This window comes from Nomascus leucogenys, chromosome 23, assembly GCF_006542625.1.
Source record: "Nomascus leucogenys isolate Asia chromosome 23, Asia_NLE_v1, whole genome shotgun sequence".
NCBI lineage: Eukaryota > Metazoa > Chordata > Mammalia > Primates > Hylobatidae > Nomascus > Nomascus leucogenys.
Window position 1 is genome coordinate 25,787,780 of NC_044403.1, and position 27,326 is coordinate 25,815,105.

The 27,326-nt window shown below is 53.1% G+C and overlaps 3 protein-coding genes across 8 annotated transcripts; 1 reads left to right on the plus strand and 2 right to left on the minus strand.

The window, feature by feature from the left end:
• Positions 1-563: 563 nt before the first annotated feature.
• Positions 564-15,154, minus strand: USP5 (ubiquitin specific peptidase 5). 2 transcript variants are annotated; one of them, XM_003273766.3, is made up of 20 exons: positions 14,982-15,154; positions 11,758-11,883; positions 11,456-11,522; positions 11,127-11,260; positions 10,827-10,972; positions 10,386-10,570; positions 9,557-9,651; positions 8,667-8,860; positions 7,733-7,804; positions 7,053-7,140; positions 6,800-6,925; positions 6,188-6,341; positions 5,678-5,852; positions 4,761-4,849; positions 4,007-4,129; positions 3,339-3,482; positions 3,117-3,262; positions 2,419-2,572; positions 1,944-2,028; positions 564-1,208 (listed from the first exon to the last, which is right to left on the minus strand). In XM_003273766.3, exons 1-20 carry the CDS (start codon positions 15,090-15,092, stop codon positions 1,115-1,117), a joined length of 2,508 nt encoding a protein of 835 aa, XP_003273814.1. In that variant the 5' UTR covers positions 15,093-15,154; the 3' UTR covers positions 564-1,114. The 2 variants fall into 2 exon arrangements, with proteins under 2 accessions (XP_003273814.1, XP_003273815.1); XM_003273767.3 differs by having other exon boundaries at positions 3,938-4,129.
• Positions 15,155-15,341: 187 nt separating this feature from the next.
• Positions 15,342-18,436, plus strand: CDCA3 (cell division cycle associated 3). 5 transcript variants are annotated; one of them, XR_001114709.2, is made up of 6 exons: positions 15,342-16,050; positions 16,263-16,439; positions 16,676-16,805; positions 17,391-17,684; positions 17,837-17,927; positions 18,051-18,436. XR_001114709.2 is itself a non-coding variant. In XM_012502300.2 (6 exons), exons 2-6 carry the CDS (start codon positions 16,320-16,322, stop codon positions 18,204-18,206), a joined length of 732 nt encoding a protein of 243 aa, XP_012357754.1. In that variant the 5' UTR covers positions 15,342-16,050; positions 16,263-16,319; the 3' UTR covers positions 18,207-18,436. The 5 variants fall into 5 exon arrangements, 4 of the variants coding, with proteins under 4 accessions (XP_012357754.1, XP_012357753.1, XP_012357755.1 ...); XM_012502300.2 differs by having other exon boundaries at positions 17,466-17,684; positions 17,821-17,927; XM_012502299.2 differs by having other exon boundaries at positions 17,821-17,927; positions 18,051-18,416.
• Positions 18,437-19,858: 1,422 nt separating this feature from the next.
• Positions 19,859-27,273, minus strand: GNB3 (G protein subunit beta 3). The gene is made up of 11 exons (XM_030804939.1): positions 26,796-27,273; positions 26,195-26,347; positions 25,884-25,970; positions 25,601-25,639; positions 24,153-24,259; positions 23,992-24,055; positions 23,704-23,866; positions 23,531-23,597; positions 23,251-23,452; positions 21,448-21,664; positions 19,859-20,461 (listed from the first exon to the last, which is right to left on the minus strand). Exons 3-11 carry the CDS (start codon positions 25,938-25,940, stop codon positions 20,355-20,357), a joined length of 1,023 nt encoding a protein of 340 aa, XP_030660799.1. The 5' UTR covers positions 25,941-25,970; positions 26,195-26,347; positions 26,796-27,273; the 3' UTR covers positions 19,859-20,354.
• Between the last annotated feature and the right edge of the window lie 53 nt (positions 27,274-27,326).

A 27,326-nucleotide genomic window follows, 5' to 3' on the forward strand; every position in this document is an offset into this window, starting at 1 on the left:
TGGTGGCAACTTGGCCGTAGCCCAAATCGCCCACTGGGGCAGAGAGGGCCCCTCTCCAACTGTGGGATAGACAACCTCCTTCCCCCATCGGAGCAGCTCATGCCCGACTGCTGAGCAGGCACCCTTCTACCCAGGGAGTCTACCGGAGTCAAAACCTGCGGGACAAATGCAGGGTTCACAGCGGAAGAGGCAGCTCACAGAGGCATAGGCCGCCAGGAGTATCCCAACCCTCGCCCCGGCTGGCAAGGCCTGACAGGAACTGCAGGGACTGAGTCCCAGTCTGAAGCCAGCTAGCCACTAGGGACATTTGGGAAATCTTCCGACTCCTGTGTGACTGAAGAGAGGGAAGGGCTCTTCACTCCATCTTTCCTTGGCTTTGTGTCGGCATTTAGTCACTCTACTCCACCTCCCCACCCAACCCCAATTTTCCTAGAGCTCTAGAACAAGGGAAAAGTGGAGATTTGCCTTTGGCGGGTAGGTGGCCAGAGTTAGGAGTTTTCTGAAACGCCCTCCTGCTAACCCCAGGAAGGTAAGCCTCTCCCAAGGTATCAAACAGGACACAATTTAGCCGTTGTACTTTTATTCACATCGTGTATTTTGGCATTTTCCAGAGGACAAGGAAGAGACAGGGTGGGGGAAAGACTGAGGCAGGAGGGTGGGGGGGGGGTCCCTATTTCCCTCACATCCCTCCTTGACCAACCACACAGGGGCAAACAAAGGGGGAGGGGAGGCACAGGTGATCGCTCCACTGGGAGAGGATGCACAAAGCTACACCCACGCGCACAAACGAGACCCCTCCCTCCACACCAGGGGGCTGGGCGGGTCGACACAGAGAAGCAGAGCACTGTGGATTCCCGGGGCAGGTGAAGCAACAAAGTCTCCTTACAGACAGGTGGCTGGCCCCTCCCGTCCCCGAACTGCTCCATCCCCAGAGTCTATCGCTGCCCCTCTGCTCTGCCCAGCCATTCTCCCACAGCCTCCAGCTTCTTCCCTGCTGCTGGGGACAAAAGGAAAAAGGGTATAGAGCAGAGGGGCTGAAGTCCATCCCTCAGCCCCTCTCCCTCATGCCAGGTGGTCTTCCCCTGCCCTCATTGGTAAGGGGTGAGGCAGGCTCTTAGCTGGCCACTCTCTGGTAGAAGTAGATGTAGCCCAGGTCCTTGGGCGGCTTCTCGGAGGCACACACTTTCTGGTCATTGTAGATCACCCATCTGGGGAAGTGGGGAAAACAGAAAAGGATGAACAAACTGGGCATTCCAAGTGGCACCATGTAGTCTCTCAGACATGGCCCCTGGAAGTGCTCTCCACATTCTCTGCCCGTACCCCAAATCCACAGCCCAGCCACCACGTGCCTTAGGGGAGCTTCACAACCTCACAAGGGTCACGGACCCTATTATGTCTTCAGATCCTCCAGTACCTTTACAACCACCCCCCACCCATTCCAGGGAGGCAGGGGGTTGGTAAACTTTTTCTGGCAAGGGCCAGATAGTATTTGAGGTTCTGCAGGCCCTCTCTCTGGTCTCCGACACAACGACTCAACTTTCCTGCTGCAGCATGAAAACAGGCACAAACAACACATAAACAAGTGTGTCCAGGTTCCAGTGAAAATTTATTTACAAAGGCAGGGGACCTGGCCAGGCACGGTAGCTCATGCCTGTAATCCTAGCATTTTGGGAGGCCGAGGCAGAAGGATCACTTGAGCTCAGGAGTTCAAGACCAGCCTGGGCAACATAGTGAGATCCCATCTCTATTTTAAAAAAAAGCTGGTGGCCAGATCCAGCCCTTGGGCCAATCACTGCTGCAAGACCTTCTGTCACTCTCTGGCACTTTATCTCCCCATCAGGCAGTCCCTTCACCTTCTCCCACGGCTATCCCAAGGACTTCCAAATGGCCCTCCTCATTCCCACCACCATTCTCCATTCAAAACGCATGTGGCCAGCGCTCACCTGCCTTCCTTCTTGATGTGGCAGACGTAGTGACCACACATGGTAGAGGTGCCCATGTGACTAATGAAGGCAAAGAGCTGATACTCTAGGGAAGGAGAGAGGGGGTCAGAGAAGGAAACAGAAGGGAATGCTTGAGTGACAGCCCAAAGATCCAGGCAACAGCTCAGACTCAGGACAGGAGTTTCAGGGAATGTGAGGCAGGTACTGGGCCAGAGCCTGTTCCATGTCAGACAAGCCCGGCCCACTAGAGCCAGGCAGGATGAGGGGGTTTGCAAAATCTGTGGATGTGAAGGGGTTGATGTGTTTGGGGGAGGATGGAGGCCCTGCCCCACCCTGCTCCCCACCCTCAGATGCCACGTTGAGGTAGAGAGAAGCCCCTGACTCCTGAGGAGGGCAGAGCTGCCTGAATGAGGGATCTGGTGTAGCAGACTGACCAGATTCCACCAAACCTGTCCTGCTTCCTGGGGATACTCACTTCCAGGACCATCCCGGACTTTAGGTCCCACCGGCACAGACTCAGAGATGGAGTCAGCAGCTGAGCGGCCCTCTGAGATGTCCATGGCAGCTTCAGCGTCCAGGTCGTCAATGTGACTGAAGATCCAGTCCACAGCCCGTTCTAAACTATTGTTCTTGGAGAGGAAGGAAGCATTACATTTTTTCTTTTTTTTTTTTGAGACAGAGTCTTGCTCTGTCGCCCAGGCTGGAGTGCAGTGGCGCGATCTGGGCTCACTGCAAGCTCTGCCTCCCTCCCGGGTTCACACCATTCTCCTGCCTCAGCCTCCCAAGTAGCTAGAACTACTGGCGCCCGCCACCACGACCAACTAATTTTTTCTATTTTTCAGTAGAGACGGTTTCACCATGTTAGCCAGGATGGTCTCGATCTCCTGACCTCGTGATCCACCCGCCTCGGCCTCCCAAAGTGCTGGGATTACAGGTGTGAGCCACCGCGCCCGGCCAAACAGAAGCATTACTTTTTTTTTTTAACAACTTCTGGGGCAAAAAAACCCCAGCAGTGAACGCAGGCCTCAGGTCCTTCATCGCAGCCACAAGAGTGGTGCCCAGCCTTGGCCAGACCACACCTGTTGTCTTTGGTCTTGCTCAAGAAGGACGGCCCCTCATTCCCACCCCCTTCTTCCCCACTGGCCCCATGTCCTTAGCTGGGGCAGCCCATACCGTGGCCCGCAGCGCTTTCAGGGCCTGGTCCCGGGAGAAGCCCATGGAGACAATGGTGGTCACACAGTCCTCGGGAGGGGGGTCGGCTGCTGCACTTGTGGAGCCCGGCCCACTAGAGCCAGGCAGGATGAGGGGGTTTGCAAAATCTGTGGATGTGAAGGGGTTGATGTGTTTGGGGGAGGATGGAGGCCCTGCCCCACCCTGCTCCCCACCCCAGCCTACCTGGATCATCCATGTGTGACATGACCCAGTTCATGGCGGCCTCGGCCCCGCTGTTGCCCGTGTAGTAGACAGCTTTGCGGCAGGCGTCCATAGGGAAGCCCATCTCCACCAGCTGGATGATGACTGATTCATCCAGCATGGGCGCTGTAATGGGAATTGTGGGTACACGGACCGACTGATTGGGCCACTGTTTGCTCCTCCTCCCTCCCACAGGCCAGGACCCAGCCCTCTTCCAATCACCCATTCCATGCATTTTTCTCCCATGGATTGGCACCTTATCCCAAAACTAAAATGACCACACAATTGTAATGTGGGTCCCTGCCCATTCTCACAGAATGGGCCGTTTCTGGAGCATGATACCCCCACCCTACCCAAACCAGGGAGGTAACAAGGACAGAGAGGCCACTAGCTGGTACTGCTGCCATCCACACCCAGAAGGTGGCTGGGAGTGCTCTGGTGAGGCCCCATGTCAATCAAAGAGGGCAGAGGAAATTTGAAAGGGAGGACAGGAGAAACACAAAGGACAGGGGCAGGGGATGCAAGGCAGAGAGGCCCCCATCAGCACTGGAGAGAGACAGGCAGGAAGAAGAGTCACTAACATGTCGGAGAGGAGAAGTGAGGGGAGCAGAAGGAGTCTTCGTCTTCGTTGCCATAGAAACCAAGGCTACCTTTGGGCTCATCCGGAGTGACCAGGGGTGGGGCAATGTCTGGCAGCTCCTCTTCTCCGGGCTGCAGCCCTGTGCCCCTCAACTGGGAGATGTCAAGCTCCTCTGGCATCTCGATGGACACATCTGTGGGAAAAGGGTCACCTCAGCAGCTCCCGGAGGCCCACCTGGAAAGTGATTCGGGAACCTCAATCCCCTGCCCCCTATGTCAGAACTGTTCTGTAAAGAGGAGCTGCTAAAAGCACGGCACCCATCTTATAGGGGTCCCAGTATAAGACAAATAATACTAAGCCTGGGAGTCGGGAGGCCAGGATGCTGGTCCTAGATCTACCACAAATAATCTATGGACAGGGCAGGGGGCCTAGAACTCGTGAGACAGAATGATTTTATATTCTTGTGAGTCTCAGCTTCCTTATCTAGAAAATGAAGGTACATCACGAGTTCTCAAATGACAGTCCGGGACCTGTAGGACTCACGAGAATTAATTGTTTCAAGATTATCAAAATGAAAACATCTTACCAATTATTAAAAAAAAACTACAAAAATCACTTTTGGTTGTAAATCATACCCTATAACAATCAAAGAAGTCTTTTAATATTTTTAGTTAGTGCTTTCAAACTAGATACATTTTGAAACATTGAAGGTGATTTTTTTTCCCCTTTCAGAGGAAACTTTGAGAAACACTAGTTTATATGTGTTAAAGCCCCTTCTTTTTCTAGCATTTTCTGCGTAACCTCCCTCATTCCAGCAGCCATACCCAGTTTCTTGGGCACCCAGTCTAAGCCGAAGGTGAACTTCTTGATCTGGATAACCAGGTAGTCAGGGAATGAGGCAAATCGCGTGGTCCTAGAGAAGAGAGAATGTGCTGGTACCCAGAGAATCCCCAGGGTTTTCCTCTCCTGAAACTCGCACCTGGGGTTCAGCCCCTCATGTAGAAGTCCCAATAACCCAGAAGATCCTCCATATTCTTCTCTTTCCCTGGGCAGGTGTCTAATGCCTGTCCTCAGCCAACAAGGAGCAGTAGAGGCCAGAAGGAAGGCTGTCAACAAAAAAAAGAAAAAGAAAAAAGCCCAGGCGTGGTGGCTCATACCTGCAGTTCCAGCAATTTGGGAGGCCAAGGCAGGATGACTGCTTGAGCCTAGGAGTTAAGAGACCAACCTGGGCAACATAGCGAGACCCCGTCTCTATGTAAAGAAAAAAAAAAACCCACACACAGAGGAAGAGCTGTTTCACTGGCAGGAGCAGCAAAGGGCTGGGCAGCTGACTCCCCGAGACCAAAGCCCCCTTTCAGGTCTCACACCCATGCCAGGTGCCAATGGCTAGGCACAAAGTGGGGCTATTTGCTGAAAATCCAAATTCTGCCCACAGCTGATCCTAAGTACCTGTGCTCAGCCATGACTGAGGGGGAGTGAAGAGAGGCTATGCTACAAAGAGCCCCTGTGCCACAGGAGAAGAGAGAGTGGTTGGGGCAGGACAAGGTGACAGATAGAGTCAGCACCCATGTCTCCCCCTACCAGGGCCCCTTGGTTCCATCAGGGCCAGATTACCAGCCCAACTGATTCAACCCTGAGATTCCAACCACAAAGGGATGAAAGAACAGGGAAGAGGCAGAAATATCCTGTGGGATGGCTCTGCCATAGACCCACAGCCTCAGGCCCCGACCAGAGGACTTACTTGACAGCTACTGACTTGGCCTGCAGGGCCGTGCTCCAGAAGTCATCAACCTGCTCAGGGGCCCCGTAGGCCTCCAGGCAAGAGCTGAAGGGCACCTGGGCCCGAACCAGTTCTGGCAGTGCCATCTTCTCCTCTTCGGCTTGCCGCTTCTTTTCCTCGTACTCCAGAAGCTCCTCTGGTGACAGAATGGGTTGGTGGATCCTTCGGACGGTGCTGCTTCTTTGCCTCCTTAGCCTCTCCCTACTGGCTCTGTGTCCGTATTTTGGTTCCTCTACCCTTCCAAAGCACCCCTGACACATGTCCAATATATCTCGCCTGTTCCCACGCAGCTCTGCTAACAAGCTGTATCCACTGCGCGAGGTTAATCCTATCTACTCCTGGTGGCCCAGACTGGAACCTTGGCTGGTGGAGCAGGGCATTCCATGGGCTGTGCTCCCATCAGGTGCCCAAGCATTCCTCCTAGACCTTAGCCTCCCACCGTGCCAAGGCCTTGCTGATGGAGCAACCTACCTTTGTTAAGGGCTGCATCCATGGGCACAGGCAGCTGCATGATGTAGTCAACTCGCTGGGTGTACTTCACCTTCTCTGTGGCGAGGCACTTGATCTTTTCCTCCACCAAGAAGCGGAACACTTCATTAGGATTTTCAGAGCTCCGGCAATTCCTCTATGGGAAAGAGGCAGGGTAGGGATGTCTGGGCAGCCAGGGAACAGAATGGGGCCTGAAAGGTTCATGGGAGAGTCAGGGAAACAAGGCAGACTACCACTCAGAACTCAGGGACACAAGAGCAGAGCAGAAGCCTTCCCTAATTCACCAACCCCTCCCCATTTCTGGCCCCATCCCTGCACTGAGGGACTGTGTTGGAACACGCTTGTATTTTTCTTTATAAGCAGTAAGTATTCTCTTATCATTGTCTTTGGCGGTAATCTGAATTGGGCTTCGAGCCCATCAAGGGTAAGGATCATCACCTTCACTCTCCTCCTCAGGTGCAAGCACTGTTCACAGGGACACAGACTGTTGGGGTTCAGGGATGGGACTGGGTTGGGGCTGATAGAGGGAGAAATGGGCAAGGAGAGTGAGTAAATTGCAGGAAGATGGGGGTGTGCCATCTTCCCAGCCCTTACCTCCACCATGTTGATAAGGTGAAGGAAGAACTCCTGGGCATCCTGCTGCCGGTTGGTGGAGAATTCAGGGTGGCCCTTGCCGATGAGGGCCTTGAACATCCGAGGGGCAATGCCATCTTGAACTTCCTGGGAAGAGTCAGGGCAGGGACTCAGCTGGGGCTCAGTGGCCATCCAGGGGCCTTCTTTAGACATCTCCCAGACCTCAGCTTCCCCACAATCCCAGGGCTTGAAAGGGACAGAGTCCTAGACGCACCTTCTGTTCTGGCACCCGCTCCCCATCGCCCGACTCCGGTACTGGCTTGGAATACTCCCCGGAGAGAAGGCCATGGCCCAGCTTGGCCCTGCATTAATATCCAAGAAAACATTTCGCTTCAGTCAACTAACGACCCTGTGTGTCCCCAACTCAACCGCCTCCTCATGGCTCTCCCTAGCTAACTCTCAACAATGTGAAAAACCTTAGATTCTACAGGAACCCAGCTCAAGACAGACAACATGCCAGAGGGCAGTCACCCAAATGCTCCTAATAGGCCAGTGGTGGCCGTGCGTGGTGGCTCAAGCCTGTAGTCCCAGCACTTTGGGAGGCCGAGGCAGGCGGACCACGAGGTCAGGAGATCGAGACCATCCTGGCCAACATGATGAAACCCCGTCTCTACTAAAAATACAAAAAAAATTAGCTGGGCATGGTGGCTTGTGCCTGTAGTCCCAGCTCCTTGGGAGACTGAGACAGGAGAATCACTTGAACCCAGGAGGCAGAGGTTGTAGTGAGCCGAGATTGCGCCACTGCACTCCAGCCTGGCAACAGAGCAAGACTCCGTCTCAAAAAAAAAAAAAAAAGCCAGGGGTTAAAGTGCTGTGCCCCCAGGAGGTCATGGAGGAGGAAGGTATACAGCCGTGACTCTCAACAGCTTTCCTACATAGGACCTGGTTACATACACCTGGGTGCTGAAGTCCTGGGTAGGGTCCGTCGGGGCATTCTGGAAGATCTTCTCCAGCTTATCCACATACCTAAAAGTCAAGGGAAGGACAGTTGGAGGGGCTCTGGCCTGAGCTCCGAGGAAAAGGGAAGGGAGCAAACATTTACTAACTCTGTGAACGGGCTCCCCTCAAGAGTGGGGAGTTGCTGTGGGTGAACCTTGGAGTCGCTTCTCTCCAGCAACCTGCCTGTTCTCCCCTTCTCAACTATGTCCAATGTGCAAGCACACTCGGCGGCACAGGAGCCAGGGAGGGGGAAGGCAGCCGGGATTAGGATAAGTGCAGTTCACGTTCTATTGGACAGAACCTGTTGACATATTCTGAGCATTCACATTCTAATTGTTCCCCAAATTTGAAAGTAAACTCATTTCTGCTGAGAACCTGCCTTTATTTTTAGTGTACCAAGCCCCCCTCCTCCCCGAGTGCTACATGTCCATGTTAGGTGCTCATCTGATGTCACTGCCCTAAAATAAGGACCATCTGCTAACCCTTGAGTCTGTCAGAAGGCCACAGAGCCCTGGGACTTGGCACTCTGCACTATCAGTGGGGTTTGTGTGTTGGGGTGCTGGTGGTACAGCTCCCTAACTTGCTCCCCTCACAGCATGTCAGCCAGAGTGTGACACGAATTATTCTTTTTTTTTTTTTTTTTTTTTTAAAGAGAAGACAGGGTCTCGTTATGTTGCCCAGGCTGGTCTCAACCTCCTGGGTTCAAGCGATTCTCCCATCTTGGCCTCCCGAAGTACTGGGATTACGGGTGTGGGCCAACACACCCAGTCGATAGGAACTACTCTAAGACCAGAATCAAACACAGAGGTGCCGAGGGCAGCTGAAGGAGGAGTATGCCCAGAGGGTGCTGACCAGGAGGGGGCCTGGGGAAGGAGAGGGCACTACTCACTTTCTCTGGAAGTCAGGGATGCTGAAGAGCACCTGGACCACGGAGTTGAGGTAGCAGCTGTTACCCAGGTTCCGGATGCCTGTGTAGCCAGGTCCAAACAGGGGCTTGAGTGGCACACCTGACTCCTGGATCAGCTCCCATTCACCAATCCGCTGGTTCATGTCTATCTCCAACTCGGTCATCGTCTTGTCTGTCTGTGTGAGAAGGGGCACTTCAGGCTGAGTGAGAAACTCAACCCTGTAGTTTTTACCTTGATCTCTCAGAGTCTAGAATGATACTCAACCGTGGCCTAGCATTTGCGGAATTACAGGCTCAAATATGGGAGGTATGTTGAGTATCGTCCAGTTCAAGTCCTGGAAGGCCACACATAATTGTCCCAGAGGCCCGTTAGTCAGCAGGGCCTCTGCTTGAATGAGGAATACAAATTCCTTCTACCTGAAATGTTTTTCCCATCCTTAAGGTACCCCTAACCTCCTTCACATTGTCACTTAGGCATCACTTCCTCAGGGAAATGTCCCTGATCCTTAAACTAGGCCAGGTCACCCTGCTGTTAATTACTGTAGTACCCTCTGCCTCCCTTTCATAGTGCCCACCATAGTCTGCAACTATTCACTTATCTGGGAATGTGACTAATGTCTGCCTTTTCTTCTAGAGTAGAACTCTTATAAGCAAAAATCACATCTGTCTTATTCACACAGCATCTAGCACATAGTAGGTACTCAGTACTATTCACTGAATAAATGATTTTAGATATTTAAAAGAAGCCTGTGGATCTTGGGGATGGGGTTAACTAGAAGATTTCTCCAAAACCCTATGTCAGCCTCAGGCAAAGAGGAAGGGCCCTCACAGGGGCAGGAAGTAGAAGAATGTGAAGTTGAAGGGGGTCTCACCTTCTGCATCTTCAGCATGTCGATGCCAAAGTGGGACAGGTGCTCAGCCAGGCTGGGGTCCAGGACCATGTCATCCTCATCATATGAGTACACGTCTAGAGCAGGAAGCAGGAAGAGAATCAGGGGAAGTGGCTCAGGACTAGCCTGGCCACCATCCCATCCCTTGCACAGAAGGGACTTGAGGGGACAGAAGGAGAGCCAGTAAGGTCCACCCTCTTAGTTCCCTTGAATATGAGTAATATGAGTGAGGTCATGGCCCTTCTGGGGCTGACGGTCAGGGAAGACAGATGAAACCGGGTGAGGGTTGGAATTGATCGTGATACTGATTCTAGCTGTATAGGATAAGGTAAGACAGGCTTGGTAGGAAAGGGATGAGGATTTGAGTGGGGAGTAATCGAAAATTTAGTCTCATCTGCAGTATTTTCCTTTTTTGAGACAGGGTCTCTGTAGCCCAGGCTGGAGTCCAGTGGTGCAATCATAGCTCACTGCAGCCTCAACCTCCCGGGTGCACAAATAATCCTCCTACCTCAGCCTCCTGAGTAGCTGAGACTACAGGCAGGAGCTACCACACCCAGCCAATTTTTCTTTTTTCTTTTTTTGGAGAGATGAGGTCTCACTATGTTGCCCAGGCTGGTCTCGAACTCCTGGGCTCAAGCAATCCTCCTGCCTTGCCTCCCAAAGTGTTGGGATTGCAAACATGAGCCACCGCACCTGACTATTTTCCTTTCTTATCAAGATAATGCATTCGTGTATTATACATGTCACATGAAATTACTAACAAATGAAATACATTTAAGCACGAGAGTGGCTGGAGGAGGGGAGGCTGTACCAGCTCCATCAGGGGTGATGGTGCCCAGCTTGACAGCTAACGGGTAGCCTGTCTCCCGGTAGTGCTCCACGGCGTGGTTGTTGCCCCCACTGCCATCGAAGTAGCGTCGCCCACAGAGGATGGAGCCATCAGTCAAGTTGAGCCACAGGTTCTCTCTCATGTCACACTTGGAGCACTTCCAGCCACTAACCCAGGGAGAAGAGAATCAGCGGAAATGTGGGTCGGGGATTTGAGGGAGTGGCAGAGAGAGGGGGCTCTGCAGGCCCCCTGCCAATCCAAGGTATCTCTCTCTTCTCCTCTGGCCATCCCCATGTCTTGTTCATTTCCAAGTTTCCCTTCCTGTCCTGCTCCCTACCCTCTCTCCCACCAGATCCCCCAGAAAAGTGGGCTCCTTGTCCTCGCTCTGGGGGTGGTGCCCGAGGCAGAGGGGCCAGGCCTCACCAGGGAGGGATTCGAGCAGGGTTGTCCAACTGCTTGAGGCTGAAGGCATGCTTAGACACCTGCCGTACTTCCCCATCCCATGCCTGCACCTCCTGCTTGCGGGAGGCTGAGTCGGCCGACAGTAGGGCCTCCACTGCACTGGTCACCTGGGGGAAGCAGAGGGTCAGAGGCAATACCCAACCCCCTGCCCCACATGCCCCTCTTCCCCTTGGCCTTCAGCTTTGTCAGTGCTTGCCTAAGACACCACTACCCTGGCCCATCTTGCTCTAGAATCTTGGGTAGCTTGCGGGGGAGTCATACCCGATCTCTGACAATGTCAGGCAGTCCCCCTAGTCCATCCCGGGCAATCTCCAGGTAATCTGGCAAAATGACAATCTTCACATCCTCGTCTAATTCAAACTTCTCCTCGCTAAGGTCAAACCCGCCTTCAACACCTGGAAGGATAGGGAAGAAAAGGGAGAGTAGAGCAATGACAACAGGTCAATGTCCCTCCTCCGAGCCAGCACCTCACTTGCCCCATCCAGAGTTCTAGGGCCATCAATCAGGCCCACTCTTTGGGGCTTTCCTGGTACTGCTGAGAGCCAGAAAGACCAGCTCAGGGAGAAGAACAGGACTGCAGTGGTGCTCACCAATAGCCAGCCGCGTGGGCTTCTTCCGGGGTGGGTCTCCAGTGCCTGTAGTAGGGTCCTCCTCTTTCTGCAAAGAAGCAGGAAGGGCTGGATCAGCAATGAGCACGAGCGAAGGAACAAGTCGGGAGGAGGGAGGGAAGGAGGTAGTGGTTCATCTCAGAATAAAGCTAAAAAACATCTGTGCCAAGCTTTAATGACACAGAAGTAGGTGAAAAAAAGAAACTGAGTCCAATAGGAGGTCAGAATGGAACAGATAGAGTGGAACAGAATGTACCCAGGCCTTGCCCCAGCCCTGTCCCTACCGGGCGCCGGGTCCGCCGGAGGTGCAAGTAGACTCGCTGGCCGGTCTTATTGAAATGTCTCTCCACATACTGTTTCCCGAAGCCCAGAAATGTGTTCATACAGATGTAGAGGCCCCCCTCAGACTCCTGTAGGACAAGAGGTAAGGGTGAAAACACGAGGATGTTATGAAGCCTGGCGAGGTGAGGAAACCAAAACCTGGAGTCAGAAACTGCTGGGTTCCAGAAGAAATGCTGTGTTCTCTAACACTGGGTGGCCCCTGGCAAGTTATTTAGCCTTTTAGGACCTGGGACATAGCTAAGATTCTCCCCATTTCCTCCCATGACTTTGATAACAACCAACAAGGACATCGGGGGCTGAGGAACACCAGCTCATCTTCGCCATTCAACAGCAACACCAGTCACCATTTATCTTTCCACCTGCTCCTTCTCGGGCTTTGGAGCTCTTTAATCAATCACGGAGGACTTCCTTCACCTCTTTCCTGGGGCTAACAAATCCAGAAAGTAAATGGGGATCAAATACTGTGGACTTCCAGTGCTGGAGATTACATTCAAAGGGAAAAAGGGTCCCTTCATAGGAGAGGAAAGACTTTCTCATGTCAGACACTGAACCCAAACCAGGGACACCTAAGACAAACCCTGTCTGATCTCCATGATTCAGAAAACCTTCCAGAGCAGAGGAGCAGAGATTCCAGCACTTGACAGTATATCTGATCCGAGTGTGCCAGCAAGCAAAATTACCTTTCCTTTAAAAAAAAAAAATTTATTTTAGAGACACTGCACTCTGTCGCCCAGGCTGGAGTGCAGTGGCACGATCATAGCTCACTGCAGCCTCAACCTCCCAGGCTCAAGTGATCCTTCTGCCTCAGTCTCCAAAGGAGCTGGGACTACAGGCACATGCCACCATGCCTAGATTTTTTTTTTTAAGAGGTGGGGTCTCGCTATGTTGCTTAGGCTGGTCTTTAACTTGTGGCCTCAAACAATCCTTCCACCTTGGCCTCCCAAAGTGCTGGGATTACAGCGGTGAGACTAAACATCCAGCAAAAAAGACCTTTCTTTTACCACACTCTACCAGGTAGTCGAACCCTGGTCCACACTGTGAGTCTTCTCCCTCCTCTCCTGCTGAAGTGTGGCTTCCCGGGGAACAATGACTTGTTAGGGACTCACAGCTAAACCTGCACCCAGTCTGGCAGGGTCATGAAGTCCAGCATTCCATAGCCACCACACTCTCCCCTCTGCCTCCCCTCTGACCAGTAAGATCCCTGCTGAAGTCCCAACAATCACAAATCTCAAAGCCATCCCCGTCCGACAACAATCTCACAACACTTGCTGAGATAGCTCGAACACACATAACCCATGAAAACAGGGACAGACGGGTGTCCACCCAGAAACACAGCTAAGAACGGAGGATGGGCTTCCCCCAAAGCTGATCAAGTTTTCCACTGACTTTGTAAAGAGTGATGGAGAAGGTGGAGGAGGAAATTGGAGACAATAAGGGTCTTCCCTCAGATTCAAGTCTTTGAGCAACAACAGGCATCCTCTTCCACGAATAAAAGTCTCAGTGGCCTTGAACATTTCTCTACTGTGATATGAAGAATAGTGCACTGTCTAAGGTAGTTCTTGGTCCCATAGATTGCTCTGTACCACTTCCTAGAACAGTGTGTACTGCAAGTTCATGAACAAATAGAGCATTTCTCACCGGGGAGGTCAACTAAGCTCTTTCTACCATGAGCCCAATTTGAAGGTAATCAAATATGCTGGAAGTTGGTTAGCAAAGAACTAGGGCACACTGACAATCTCTTGACTTGGGGTGAAAGAGGGAAAGTGTCAGAAGATTACAAAAACCCTTTTTGGATTATTCAAAGCAGTTACTAAGGAGAGAGACAAGAGTGAATATAAGTGTAAAGAGGGACCCACTGACTTCTACCACCTGCTGGTAATTTAAGAAAAACCCTTCCCTCCTGGGAAGAATGTGGGAGCTCTGAAGTGATTAAACTCCTCTGTTGGAAATTAAAGATGCTGATTTCACCAAGGACTGGGAACCCTGGAGCTCTACTCCGCGCAGTGCTCTTTTACCTCTGCCAAAGCCAGACTTCAGAGAAGCAGCACATTGTCTGAGGCCCAGCTGAAAGCCTAGCAAACCAGGCAAACCACAAATCACAGTGATGATCCTGAACTGGGCCTCACATCATGCTGTTCTACTCAGTACTGGTGATGCAGTAATGAAGGCTTTCCACTCTGACTTGCAGTTTTCAGGCCATGAGCTGGTCTGGCAGAATACCCTGGGCAGGGCCCAGCAGCTTGAGGGGAGGGGTGGTGAGGGGGGCGGATCCCAACCAAGCTGCTGCCTTCTCAGTTCAGGCCCCAAAGAGCCTCGGCTTGAGGGTGACATAGGGAAGGCAGAACTGCAGGAAGGGAGGTACCAGGTGGAGCCCGCAAAACGTGAAGCATGGTGTGGGAGGTGGCTTTGTGTAACTAGCCAAGAGTGGGAGCGGGCTGGGAAAGAGGCCTTAGCATCCTCTGAGAAAGAAACCACCTCTCTAGGAATACTTTAAAAGGGGTTATCTCAGCTGTCTGCGATAGGTTGGGGGGCGGGGGAAGGGTAGGGGCTGCGGCCATTGCTCACTTCAAAGGAGAAACGACTAGAGCTTTCCTCTCCTCTTTCCTCCCCTCCCCGCCCCCTGTCCGTTTTAACCACGGGGTGGAGGCTTTCTAACTCTGCCTTTCTCAGAACCGGACTTCTTGAGAGCCCACTCCCAAACTATTAACCGCCTAGGAACTGCAGTCCCCACCCCCCAACTCCAACCCCGGCCGAGAACAGTGGGGAGTCGTCCCCATCACTCCTACATGAGACTACAAAACCCAGAGAGCCGTGCGCGGCAGACAAGGCCGACTGCCAGGTTTTCTCAAGGGTCCACTTGGGGGATGTAGTCCGACGGTCGGGCTGCGCCCCTAGCTTAGAACGGCAACGAAGGCAGTGAGTGACTACAATGCCCACAGTGCTCCACGAAGCGGGGAGCTGGAAAGGTGAGCGCGGCGGCTTCCGGGGACGGTAGTCACACGACAACCGCAGTTAATGAAAGGCAACGGCAGAGTGGAGCGTGGGAGACTACAAGTCCCATGGTGCATCGCAGGGAGGCGGTAGCCCAAGCCTTGCAGGCCCCGGCGGAATGACCAGGGCGATGGAAGGAAGTCGTGCTCGTTGCGGACGTGGGGAATGGGCTTACCGGCGTGTCGAAGGAGAAGGCGCACTCGTCTTTGTGGACCCGGTCTCCAGCCTTAGGGACCCGGATCGTCGGTAATACTGACAGCAGCGCCTCCTCACTCAGCTCCGCCATGACACCGGCAGCAGCTTCTCCACACACGGCGGCTCCCACCGTTCCCAGTCCCCTCCCCTGCCCCTCCCGTCCAATGAGCACCACTCGTTAGGGGCATGCGCCGCGGGTACGACGCGCGAGAATGGCAGTTGGACGGAGCCTGCCTGCCGGTGCTCCGCCCCTGCCCCGCGCTTGACTGACGCCAATGAGAAGCGCTCCTAAGGCAATTGATGGTTGAAAGAACCAATCCCACTCCTCCAGGGCGGGAGCGCACGTAGAGCAGCTAGGTGGGCTCCGGAGTTGCAGGTGCTGCGGCTCCGCAGCTGCTCCGGCTCCGGGACTCTTAGAGTCCCTTCGCGTGCCTTCTATTGAAGAGCAGGAACTGACGGTTGTTTTAGGCCTCTCAATTCCAGAAAGTTTCCTGGGGACCTGTCCGGTCGGAAAGTCGAGGGGCAGTTGTCTTGTATTTGAAAAGGGGGTATCCAGTGAGGCGGAGCTTGAGGGGGGTTGTGTCGAGTGATTGATACAGCTGTCAACCAATAAGGCTACTATCGCTCTCCTCAGGAAAATCATCACAACTCCAGCTGGATGTGCGCATAATAGTGTAATCACTCATGATTCTATTTTGTTTAATAATTCGTTCTTGAGACTAGACGTCTCGAAAGCGAAGACTGGCACTCCTCAGTCTGCCACGGACGGCTCGCAGGCCGATACTGAACAGAAGTACCCTTATCAAGGAGGCGTCACCCCTGGGCAAGCCTAGCATCAGTCCATTGACACCCACAGTCACCATGATAGACGTTCTCCCAGACCAACAGCTTTCTTTGGTTCGAGGCGGGTCTTACGTGAAGGGCCTATGGGATCTACGCCGGCTCAGCCAATAGGGTCAGGGCAGGGGGCGTGGCGGGAAGTTTGAAACTCGTAACTTCGGGAGTTGAGCCACGAGCTGTTGTGCATCCAGAGGTGGAATTGGGGCCACGTAAGTGATTTGAATAATTTAATAAATAAGTTAGAGGGCTTGGCAGGCCCAGAACGAGCCATTTTGTCAGCTGCAGCAGTCATTAACTCCGCAGAGGCCTCTGGTCCCCTGCCGGGAAGTTTCTTCACTGGAAACTGGGAAGACAGGGTGGTTTAGGGTTGAAGGTCCGACGTGGAAGAGATAAGGGCTGAGACCTGAGTCACTTCTCACAGGCATTCCCTCCTCGTCCCGGGCTGGCCCTTGCCCCCACCCTGCAACTCCTGGTTGAGATGGGCTCAGCCAAGAGCGTCCCAGTCACACCAGCGCGGCCTCCGCCGCACAACAAACATCTGGCTCGAGTGGCGGACCCCCGTTCACCTAGTGCTGGCATCGTGCGCACTCCCATCCAGGTACTCTGGGCCAGCGTGGGAAAGGCAGAGAATGTCTGAATTCTTGGGCCTCTTCCTAACCTGATTTTGAGAGAGCCCTCATGCCCTCACCCTTATCCTGGCCTTATTTTCTGCAATCTCAATCTGTGTGGGGTAGGCTGGATATCTGAGGGCCTTGGCAATTCCTTCCTGGAATATGGGGAGGAGAGGAGAGAAGAGTCAGGTCCCAGACTTGTTCTAGCCTATGGTCTTGACAGGTGGAGAGCTCTCCACAGCCAGGCCTACCAGCAGGGGAGCAACTGGAGGGTCTTAAACATGCCCAGGACTCAGATCCCCGCTCTCCTACTCTTGGTATTGCACGGACACCTATGAAGACCAGCAGTGGAGGTAAGTGTTGGGCCCAGGGAATGCTGATGAAGCTGTCATCTATTATTCTTGGGTAGGGTCCATGAAGCCATTCTCCCTTAAAGGGGCCTCCATCCTCCTGCTTCGGACCCATCTCACTCTTACCTCAATATTTGGTTCCCAGCCTGGGTGCGGTGGCTCATGCCTGTAATCCCAGCACTTTGGAAGGCCGGGGCGGTCAGATCGCTTGAGCCCAGGAGTTCAAAACCAGCCTAGGCAACATGGCAAAACCCCATCTCTACAAAAAATACACACACACACATACACACACACAAAAGCACGGTGGCATGGGCCTGTGATCCCAGCTACTCAGGATTGCTTGAGCCCACGAGGTTAAGGCTGCAGTGAACTGTGATCACGCCACTGCACTCCAGCCTGGGGGACAGAGCAAGCCCCATTTCAAAAAAAAAAAAAAAAAAATTGCTCCCTTTCACCTTGATTTCCTTGATTTCTCTCTTCCCACTTGCTCACCCACCTGGGCATGAGTCCTAAGGTTCCTGTATGTTTTGCTCCTTGCTGAATGTTGTGTATCACAAGGTCACTGTTCACTTCACTTTCTTCCTCTAGACCCCCCAAGCCCACTGGTGAAACAGCTGAGTGAAGTATTTGAAACTGAAGACTCTAAATCAAATCTTCCCCCAGAGCCTGTTCTGCCCCCAGAGGCACCTTTATCTTCTGAATTGGACTTGCCTCTGGGTACCCAGTTATCTGTTGAGGAACAGATGCCACCTTGGAACCAGACTGAGTTCCCCTCCAAACAGGTGTTTTCCAAGGAGGAAGCAAAACAGCCCACAGAAACCCCTGTGGCCAGCCAGAGCTCCGACAAGCCCTCAAGGGACCCTGAGACTCCCAGATCTTCAGGTACAGAATCTAAAGGCAAGATGCAGGGAAGATAAACTAGGATAATGTTTTGGGATAAGGTCCATGGGTGAGTGTGGGAGGAATAAACTATAGGTCCTAGTTTTGGGTCCTTGCTTTAACTCCTTACCCACCCCAGGTTCTATGCGCAATAGATGGAAGCCAAACAGCAGCAAGGTACTAGGGAGATCCCCCCTCACCATCCTGCAGGATGACAACTCCCCTGGCACCCTAACACTACGACAGGTAAGGGAAGAGAAGGTGAAAGCTGTTACTAGGATATCCAACATAGAGGGTGGGAGACCCTTTTGCCCAGATCTTCCCTCTCCTGAACAGCAACCCCCCCAACTCATACACTGCCGTTTTCAGGGTAAGCGGCCTTCACCCCTAAGTGAAAATGTTAGTGAACTAAAGGAAGGAGCCATTCTTGGAACTGGACGACTTCTGAAAACTGGAGGACGAGCATGGGAGCCAGGCCAGGACCATGACAAGGAAAATCAGCACTTTCCCTTGGTGGAGAGCTAGGCCCTGCATGGCCCCAGCAACGCAGTCACCCAGGGCCTGGTGGTATCTGTGTCCTCTCAGCCCTTCTTTCCCAGGGATCCTGAGGAAAGGCTTGTTTCCTTAGACTCCTCAACTACCAAACTGGGACTCAGCTTTATGGGGCTTTCTTTGTGTCTTGTGTGTTTCTTTTATATTAAAGGAAGTAATTTTAAATGTTACTTTAAAAAAGTATATGTAAACCTTGCACCGAGTTTTCTGTGTGTAGAATGGCAGCCTAGAGAGCTTGTGTTGCCTGGCCTGAGCCCACTGATGCTCTGAGCCTCCTTTGCACATCTCCCTTAAACCATGGTGTCCCAGTGGCTCTGTCCTTGGCCCTTTCCTCCTGCTCTCCCTAGGTGTTTACTTCTAGGGCTTTAGCTATCACTTCCCTATATTCTGGTAACTTCCAGGTCTCTCTCTCTAACCCTGACCTTTATCCACCTGCCCTATAAGTACTTCAAAGTCAGTTTGTCTAAAACTGAATTTATGATCTTCCCCCAAAAGCTATTTCTCATTCCCTCTTCCCTATCCTTGTGAATGACAGCATTATCTACCCAGCCACCAAACCCAAACCTTGGCCATTATCTTGAATCCTTCCCCTCCAATATCCTATATCCTAGCATTTGGTCACTAAATCCTGGTGATTCCACATTTTGTTTGTTCGCTTGTTTTTTGAAGGCAGGATCTTGCTCTTGTCACCCAGGCTGGAGTGCAGTGGCGCGATCACAGCTCACTGCAGCCTCAACTTCCTGAGCTCAAGCGATCCTCCTGTCTCAGCCTCTCGAGTAGCTGGGATTATAGGCATGAGCCACCACACCTGGCTAATTTTTGTATTTTTTTTTATAGAGATGAGGTCTTGCCATATTGCCCAGGCTGGTTTCAAACTCCTAGGCTCAAGTGATCTGCCTGCCTCAGCCTCCTGAAGTGCTGGGATTACAGGCATGAGCCACCATGCCCAGCCTGCCCAGATAATTTTTAATTTTTTTGTAGATACAGGGTCTCACTATGTTGCTCAGGCTGGTCTCAAACTCCAGGCCTCAAGAGATCCTTCTGCCTCAGCCTTCCAAGGCTCTGGGGTTACAGGCATGAGCCACTGTTCCAGCTGATTCCACGTCTTTAATCTCTTCCTGATCCCTCTCCCTAACCCCTCTGTCCTGTCGCTCTTGCATTTCTTGCCACCTGCCTCCTACCTTGTTTCCCTAGTGCTAGGCCCTCCCTTTCATCAAACTAGACTGCTGCTTTCTGAAAGATCTGGAGCAATCTTTCTGAGAAGCATAACTGATCGTGTTACTACTCTGCTCAGAACTCCTCAGTGGCTTCTCATTGCACTTAGGAAAAAGTCTGGACTCTCTGGCTTGGCATTCAAGACCTTCTATAATCTGATTCCTTTTCAATCTAACCCTCCCGTACAAACACATGGGCACCACAGGCAAGCCATAGCGAACTGCTGCACACAGTCCCCCAGCCACCTGCTGAATACCTTCTTCCCCTGACCCATCTCAGGCCTCCTCCCATAAGCCCACAAGCTGTCCAGTACCCAGCCTTTATCACAGCACCTGTAACACATTACTGCCCTTAAATGGGACCTGGGTCTTTTTGGAACAGAAGAGAGTGGAAGGCAAACATCACAGATGTACCAGGGTGCTACAATTTATTGCAGGTGTCTTAGGAGAGAAAAAAAGGTAGAAAAAGGAGAAAGCATGAATAAGAAGACGGCCAGGACCCTAGTGGTGCCAGAGCCATAGTCACGGGGCCAAACGCCCTATACCACCCAGGTCTGGACAAAGGTAGTGGCTCTAGGGGAGGAATCCTAGGGCCTGGGGCCTCAGACTGAAGTCTGCTGGGCCTGCAAAGGGCTGGGGAGGGGCCAGTTGTCCTTGCTCATTAAGGGAGAGGCTGTGAGGACTGTGGGGAGGGAAGGCCATGGGAGGAGATGGGGCAGTTCTTTGCCCCTGTGTCCCTGATGCTGCCTCCCAAAGGCACAGTCCCCATGCTCCCCACTGCCCTCTAAGGAGAAAGCTTAGTGGGAATGGCACCTGGAATATAGAAGAGAACACCTGAATGAGATGGGGTCAGGGAGGGGGCTGCTGAGTGTCTTCATTGCCTTCCACTTCCCTTTCTCCAGCCTCCTCAGTTCCAGATTTTGAGGAAGCTGTCCCAGGAACCTGTGGCCACAGCCATCCCATCAGCTGTGACTCCCAGGCAGCTGACCCTGTTATCGTGGCCAGAGAGGATGCCTGAGGAAGAGGGAAAGGAGTCAGCCTGTCTCTCCAAGCTGATTTGTGCATGCATGCAAGTGTATGCGTGCGTGGGTGTGTGTGTGTGTGTGGGTGTGGGGGGTATGTGTGCGTGGGTGTGTGTATGTGTGTGTGTGCATGTGTGGGTGTGTGTACGTGTGTGTGTGCATGTGTGCTTGAGCACATGCATGCAGGGATCCTAGACTCGGTAGGCTGGGCTCAACCCCTGAAGAAGGCTAAGAAACTGAAAGAGGATTAGCCATAGGGCAGGGGGTTCTCTGTCAAGAGCTTTGGTTGGGGGAGGGCTGGGGTCAGACAGAGAAAGGCTGGAAGCATCTGTGTACTATGAAAAAAAGCGAGGGCACCTTGACAGGTGCTGGAAAACAGAAGGCAACCGCTTATCCTATTTCTTTGTTTCCAGATGAGGAAACTGAGGCCCATGGAGGAGTGACTTGTGCAAGGTCACTCAGAAAGTGAGCAACAGAATTAGGATTTGGATCCTGCCCCGGCCAGTGTTATTTTCATCAGCACCTGGCCTCTTGATAGAGAAGAAGCCATCCTATCTGACCAACTTCAGGCTAGTCTTAGATGAGCCCTAGGCTGCAGTCAGGGCCCTCGGGCCACTCCAGATCTCCTTGATTCTGCCTTGATTTCATGTTTCCCTGAGGCTGTCTTGCCTCTCAGTGGGTGCCCCTGAAATGCCAGGAACCCAGAACTGACCGGACAGTCATGGTCCACGGATCTCCTAGGGCAGGGAGCAGCCATGGCATGGGGCAGTGGAGAGAGGCTGCTTAGAGCAACACTGAGGGAAGACAGTCTTAGTTGGGAACCAAGGGGTACTGGATTCCGTGGGTGGAGTCACCCAGTGACAAGGGACAGCAGTAAGAGAGTCTGAAATGGGAGCTGAAGAGGGGTAGAGAATGGGGGGGGGAAGGCTGGGGAGGGTCCTTCCAGCTGAGGAAGCAGCAGCCAGGGCTGGCCCTTACCCACACGCTCAGACTTCATGGAGTCCCAGACATTGCAGTTGAAGTCGTCGTAGCCAGCGAATAGCAGGCGGCCACTGAGGGAGAAGGCCACGGACGTGATGCCGCAGATGATGCTCTCGTGGGAGAAGCAGATCAGCTCCTGGTCTGCCCGCAGGTCAAACAAGCGGCAGGAAGCATCATCCGAGCCTGTGCAGATGGCCTCTCCATTGGGGAAGAACTGAGGGCACGGGTGGCAAGTGCGTCAGGGATCAGACCTGGGCAGCCCACAGCCTCTCCCGCCCTCTGCCTCCCACCTGACAGCTCCAGGCCAAGCCGCTGCTCTCAGCCTCCCCTGCCTGTCCCTTCCTTGGTTTGGGGTAAGAAGCAGCCCTGCCAACACGTACCACATGCCAGTGACTTCCCTCACCCGCTCTGCACTGTACAGCGCTGCAGGCAGGCATCATTTCCATGTCGCAGGCAAGAGCACCAAGGCCTGCCTGCAGTGACCTGCCTAGAAGGGCAGACGGAGGTTGTCCCAGACTCCTAGACTACACAAGTGGGCTGGATCAGGGTGTGCAAGAACAGGATCAAGTACAAGTGCAAGGCCTGAATCTCATTGCAAGGAAATGTCAGATAAGCTCAAACGGAGGGCGAGTCTATAAAAAACTGGTTTGTACTCTTCAAAAATGTCAATGACATACAAGACAATGAAAGGTGGGAAAACAGTTCCAGTTTAAAGGTGACGAAAGAGATATGGCAAGGAAATGTAATGCACGTTTCCAGATTGGATCCTGGACAGAAAAAAAGGTTAACTGTCGTGGACATTTTTGCGGCAATTGGTGAAATTCGAATATAGACTGTAGACTATAGTATTGTGTCAATGTTAAGTTTCCTGATTTTAAGACTCATACTGTGATTATGTTACAGAAGGTCTTTGTTTTAGGAAGTACTTAAGGGATAAAGAAACATGATGTCTGCAACCTACTTTCAAAAGACACAGAAAATGTGTATCTACATCTAAGTGTGTGTGTGTGTGTGTATCTATGGCTATTTCTCTACAGAGAAAAAATGATAAAGCAAACGTGATAAAATGGGCTGGACGTGGTGGCTTATGCCTGTAATCCCAATATTTTGGGAGACTGAGGCAGGAGGAATGCTTGAGCTCAGAAGTTCCACCTCAGTCTGGGCAACATAGTGGGAACCCATCTCTACACAAAAATCAAAACATTAGCCAAGCGTGGTCACACGCACCTGTAGTCCCAGCTACTCAGGAGGCTGTGGTGGGAGGATTGGTTGAACCCTGGAGGTTGAGGCTGCAGTGAGCCATGATCGCACCACTGCATCCAGACTGGGCAACAGTGTGAGACTCTGTCTCCAAAAAAAAGGAAAGAAAGAAAGGGCTAGGGAAGACTGTGGGCATGGTGGCTCACACCTGCAATACCAGCACTGCACTCTGGGAAGCTGAGGTGGGAGGATCGCCTCAGGTCAAGAGTTCAAGACCAGCCTGGCCAACACGGCAAAACCCAGTCTCTACTAAAAATACAAAAATTAGCCGGGCGTGGTGGCGCACACCTGTAATCCCAGCTACTCGGGAGGCTGAAGCAGGAGAATTGCTCCAACCCAGGAGGCAGAGGTTGCAGTGAGCCAAGATTGCACCATTGTACTCCAGCCTGGACAACAGAGTGAGACTCTTGTCTCAAAAAAAAAAAAAAAAAGGTGGGGGGCTAGGGAAGCTATGGGAGGGGCAGAGGATGTGTATTGTATGTGTTGTGGGGAGTGTGGGGGAAAGAGTTGGAGTGAAGCAGGGGTGGGGGGCGCACTCACACAGATGGCATTGATGTCCGACTCGTGGCCAGTGAAAGTCTGACGGCAGGTCCCCTCTCGCACATCCCAGAGCTTGGCGCTGGCATCGCAGGCCCCCGAAATGAAGAGATTGAAGTCAGGAGACACAGCCAGGCTCATGCAGTCACCCGTATGTCCCACAAACACAGTCTTCTGCTGCCCAGTCTCAATGTCCCACAAGGCACTGCCAAAAGGGAGGGAGACTGTTAGAGAAAGGCCAGGCCCACTCCCGAGCCCCAACACCAGCAACGTTCAGCCTCACCACGTGGTGTCCCCCGAGCTGGTCACAATATTGTTGTCATCCAGGAAGCGGCAGCAGGAGAGATAACCTGGAGGCAGTTAGAAGGACAGTGCCCTAGCTGCAGAGCCACAGCCCACTGGAAACCCAGGGTTCCCTGAACCCCTCAGGAAGGGAGGAGAGGGTCTCTCCCTCACCTGTGTGAGCAGAAAGCTCCCGGCTGACCTTGACATTGCCCTCACGGGATTTGAGGTTGTAAATGGAACACATGTTGTCCAGCCCCCCACATGCCACAAAGTTCCCTGATGGGGCATAGGCACAGGTCATGACCCAGGAGGAGCGCAGTGGGATGGCGTGCACCTGCAGGGAGGGTGGTTTGAGCAGAGATGGGACTGGAGCCAAGCTCCCAGCTGGGCAGAGGAGGGTAGGCATAGCGTCCCTAGGAAGGATGCGGTGGTGGAGGCTCGGGGAGGCAGGGCTGGTACCTTGTTGGTGGTGTAGCTGTCCCACACGATCAGCTTCCCATCTTGCGAGGCACTTACCAGCAGCCTGGGGAGAGGGCATCCCATATCATGCAAGCCTCTCCTTCCCACCTTCCTCAATCCCGCTCTCGCCCTCCCATTCTCGGTTCCCCCCCAAGCCTCACTTAGAATCAGTGGCCCAATGCATGGCATAGATCTTGGCCAGGTGCCCCCTTAACGTCCTCCGTGTCCGCATCTGGACTCGTCCCACCACCTCTAGGCCAGACACCAGCTGCAGAGAGAGGGGCACTGAATATCAGGGTGAGCAGTTTACATGCCCAGATGTCTGTCACTGCCACTGATCTATACAAGTTCCTGCTCTGTGCCAGGCTCTAGGTCAGGCCCCCAGCCTTAGAGAAATAAGTCCCTGTCCTGGAGTGTCTTAGACTGATGTGGGAAAGAGCTGCATGCATGGCCAGGGGTGTGTTGCTAAGTGTTTAACAAGCACTTCTCCAGTGCTGGTGAGGAAGGTGGGAAGGTGATTTCCATGATCCGAATACTTGCACTTTGACCAATTTCCAGCTGCCAGTGTGAGGTCATTGGAAACAGATTTGGGAAGAGATGCACACAGCTGGCTCTCCCAAGCTGAGAGGAGCCTGCTTTCACCCACCACTGCAGCATGGCTAGCTTTTTAACTGGGTGCCTGGGCATCACCATGACCCTGAACTGCACCTCCTGAAATTTGTGGTACTATGCCCCTTGACCTCTAACCAGATTTTAGACTTAGGCTGGGGGTCCAGAGTGAACAGACTTGATTTGCCATCACTTGCTTTGCTATCTTTTTAAAAACAGTTAAAAACAATTTTTTTATATATTAAGAAGAGATCTCACTATGTTGCCCAGGCTGGTCTCAAACTCCTGAGCTCAAGCGATCCTTCCATGTCAGTCTCCCAAAGGGCTAGGATTACGGGCGTGAACCACTGCGCCCGGCCTGCTTTGTTATCTCGGGCAAGTTACTTCACCTCCCTGAGTCTGTTTACTCAAGGTGTAAAATGAGGCTTATCATAGCACCTACCTTACAGAGATATCATGAAAATTCAATGAAATTAGGTATTTATGCAGTTTAGCCCAGTATCTGGCTCATAAAAAGTGTTCACTATTAACATATTTAATCCAATCTAAGATGCATCACTAAGAAAGAAAAGATGCTGTCAATTCTAATTGAAACGATGATCCACTATTGAATGCACCTTGATTTCAGAGATGTCAAAATGTGAAGAAATGTGCATCTTAGAATTGACAAAATACAGTATAGAAAACTAGCAACGAGAGTCTACAAGGGCTTTATAATTTACAAAGTACTATCGCCTCTTCATCTTCAAGGCCCTGGGAGGGGGCCGTGGTGACTCTTGTTCTACGGATGAGAATAGGAACCGCGTCTCCATCTTTTGCATCCAATACGGTGCCTGGCTCAGAGCAGGTCCCGCTAAATGTTGGTCGAATGAATTAATTAATGGGCTTCCTCACTCCAAGGACATGCTGTACTAATGCTCGGAGCAACGGGCTATTGCGGGTCAGGGAGCTCCCTTCCCCTCCCCCCATGCCCTGCCTTCAGGGGGACAGGGGGTCTTACCTCTGCCAGAGTAACGTCAGCACAGGCTTTCCTGGCATCCTGCAGGGAAAGCAGACATCAGGGGAGCAAGGGCGAGGTGGGGGTGGCGGGTGCATGGGCCTTCAAGGCAGGTTAGACTTGGGGCTCTGGGGCTTGGGGGTCTCAAATATGCGAGCCAAGTTTAGAAAGTCCCTGGTCACTTGTAGTCACTCAAGAGCAAACCCAGCCCCCTCTCCCTGGGCCACACTCCCTCATGTCCCCAGCTCTGTTTTCTGGGGCCCCAGTGGGAGGGCTCTGGAGTTACTGCAATCTGCTTCTTGAGCTGCTCCGCTTCCTGGCGCAGTTGCTCCATCTCCCCCATGGCAGACAGGTCGAAGGGTAGCTCTGGCTCCTGCCAGGAACATGCGGTTGGTGTTGAGGAACCCCCCACCAGGCTGTGCTTCTGCCCTTCGTGCCCACACCAGACTCCAAGACACAGGGAAATGACTGGGTGGCTGCACCCTCTCCCCAGCTAGGCCCTCCAAGTTTGGGGTCCTTTGCATCCAGCCCCAGCCTGCCTGAGCCCTGCCTGCTCCCCAGCCCAGGAGAGCAGAGCCCAGGCCAGCTCCCTCTTACTTGGGCTCTGGCTGGACCTCGGCCGGGTTTCCAGCTCCGGTTCCTGGGAGTCTCCTTACTCCCTCAGCTGTGACGCCCGCGCCCGCCCGTCACCTGCCCAGGCTCTGCTGCCAGAGAGTGGCCTGGCCCCGACCGGCGGGGGGTTGGGGGGGCCTGACAGGGAAGGGTAGAGCCAACCACGACGTCAGGCAAATGAAATCAGCTGGCAGGGGTGGGGGGAAGAGGACAGGGAGGGAGGGAGGTGTACGGATTCCAGAGAGACTTGGGCCCAGCCTGGAGGAGGGTTGGGGGCAGGAGTGTGGGGCCATAGAGAGGAGCGGCCCCCACCACAAGCCCTGAGAGAGGAGCGGGTGAAGGGGTGCTTCCCTGGTCAGTCTCTGCAGGCAGAGATAAGAGCATCAGGCCCCATGGCATTAGAGCAAAGCTGTGAGGATTAAGGGTTGGGGTTTGGGAGGGGTGCAAAGGAGCAGAGGCAACTACAGCTCCAGTGCCCCCCTGGTCCCGGCCCCCAACCATGGTGATGATCTTGGCAGTCAGGGCCACTTAGCAACCAGGCCAGGAGGCGGGATATAAGGGTGATAGATGGCCCCATTGTCAGTACCTCAAACTGTGCCCCTTAGCTCAGGTGGTGGGGAAGAGGGTTTGGTGAGTACGGGAGGGTAGAGGCAGGAGCTGAGATTAGAAAGGATTGATCTGGATAATCCTTCTTCTCGACAAACCCCAACCAGCTGCCTCTGGGTCTGATCCCGTGGGGGAAGAAAGGTACAGGGGACCCACAGAGAAGGATGGACAGGTCTGCCCCTGTTGTGGGTGGGCAACGGATTTCAAGTGGAGGGGAGCCCCGCACCCTGCTCCCAGGCTGGGGTCTGGCCCCCTCCTTGCCCTCTCGAGGCTGTAAAAGCAGGAGTCAGAGAGAAAGCAGGCGGCCCTAAGTCTCAGCAAAGCTCAGAGAGGGAAGATAGGGCTTAGACTTGGAGGCCTAAGGAGCAGCTGCCAGGGGTTTGGGTCATTTGCATGAGGGGAGCAGGTGGCTGAGATTTCCCTGACAAATCACAGGCTCCAGGGGCCCCGCCTCTGCGAGGCCCAAAGACACCTGTCTCCTCCCAGGCCAGCCAGAGCCACCCCCACCTCC

Coding starts and splice junctions, on each gene's coding strand:
- GNB3 (XM_030804939.1), bottom strand. CDS start 25,940: ATGGGGGAGATGGAGCAACTGCGCCAGGAAGCGGAGCAGCTCAAGAAG. Junction 21,665..23,250: donor CGGACATCAATGCCATCTGT/GTGAGTGCGCCC, acceptor CCGTGCCCTCAG/TTCTTCCCCAATGGAGAGGC. Junction 20,462..21,447: donor CATGAAGTCTGAGCGTGTGG/GTAAGGGCCAGC, acceptor CCTCTTCCTCAG/GCATCCTCTCTGGCCACGAT.
- CDCA3 (XM_012502299.2), top strand. CDS start 16,320: ATGGGCTCAGCCAAGAGCGTCCCAGTCACACCAGCGCGGCCTCCGCCG. Junction 16,806..17,390: donor TATGAAGACCAGCAGTGGAG/GTAAGTGTTGGG, acceptor TTCTTCCTCTAG/ACCCCCCAAGCCCACTGGTG. Junction 17,928..18,050: donor GCACCCTAACACTACGACAG/GTAAGGGAAGAG, acceptor TGCCGTTTTCAG/GGTAAGCGGCCTTCACCCCT.
- USP5 (XM_003273767.3), bottom strand. CDS start 15,092: ATGGCGGAGCTGAGTGAGGAGGCGCTGCTGTCAGTATTACCGACGATC. Junction 10,571..10,826: donor CCTGCTCGAATCCCTCCCTG/GTGAGGCCTGGC, acceptor TCCCTGGGTTAG/TGGCTGGAAGTGCTCCAAGT. Junction 5,853..6,187: donor GGATGCAGCCCTTAACAAAG/GTAGGTTGCTCC, acceptor TTCTGTCACCAG/AGGAGCTTCTGGAGTACGAG.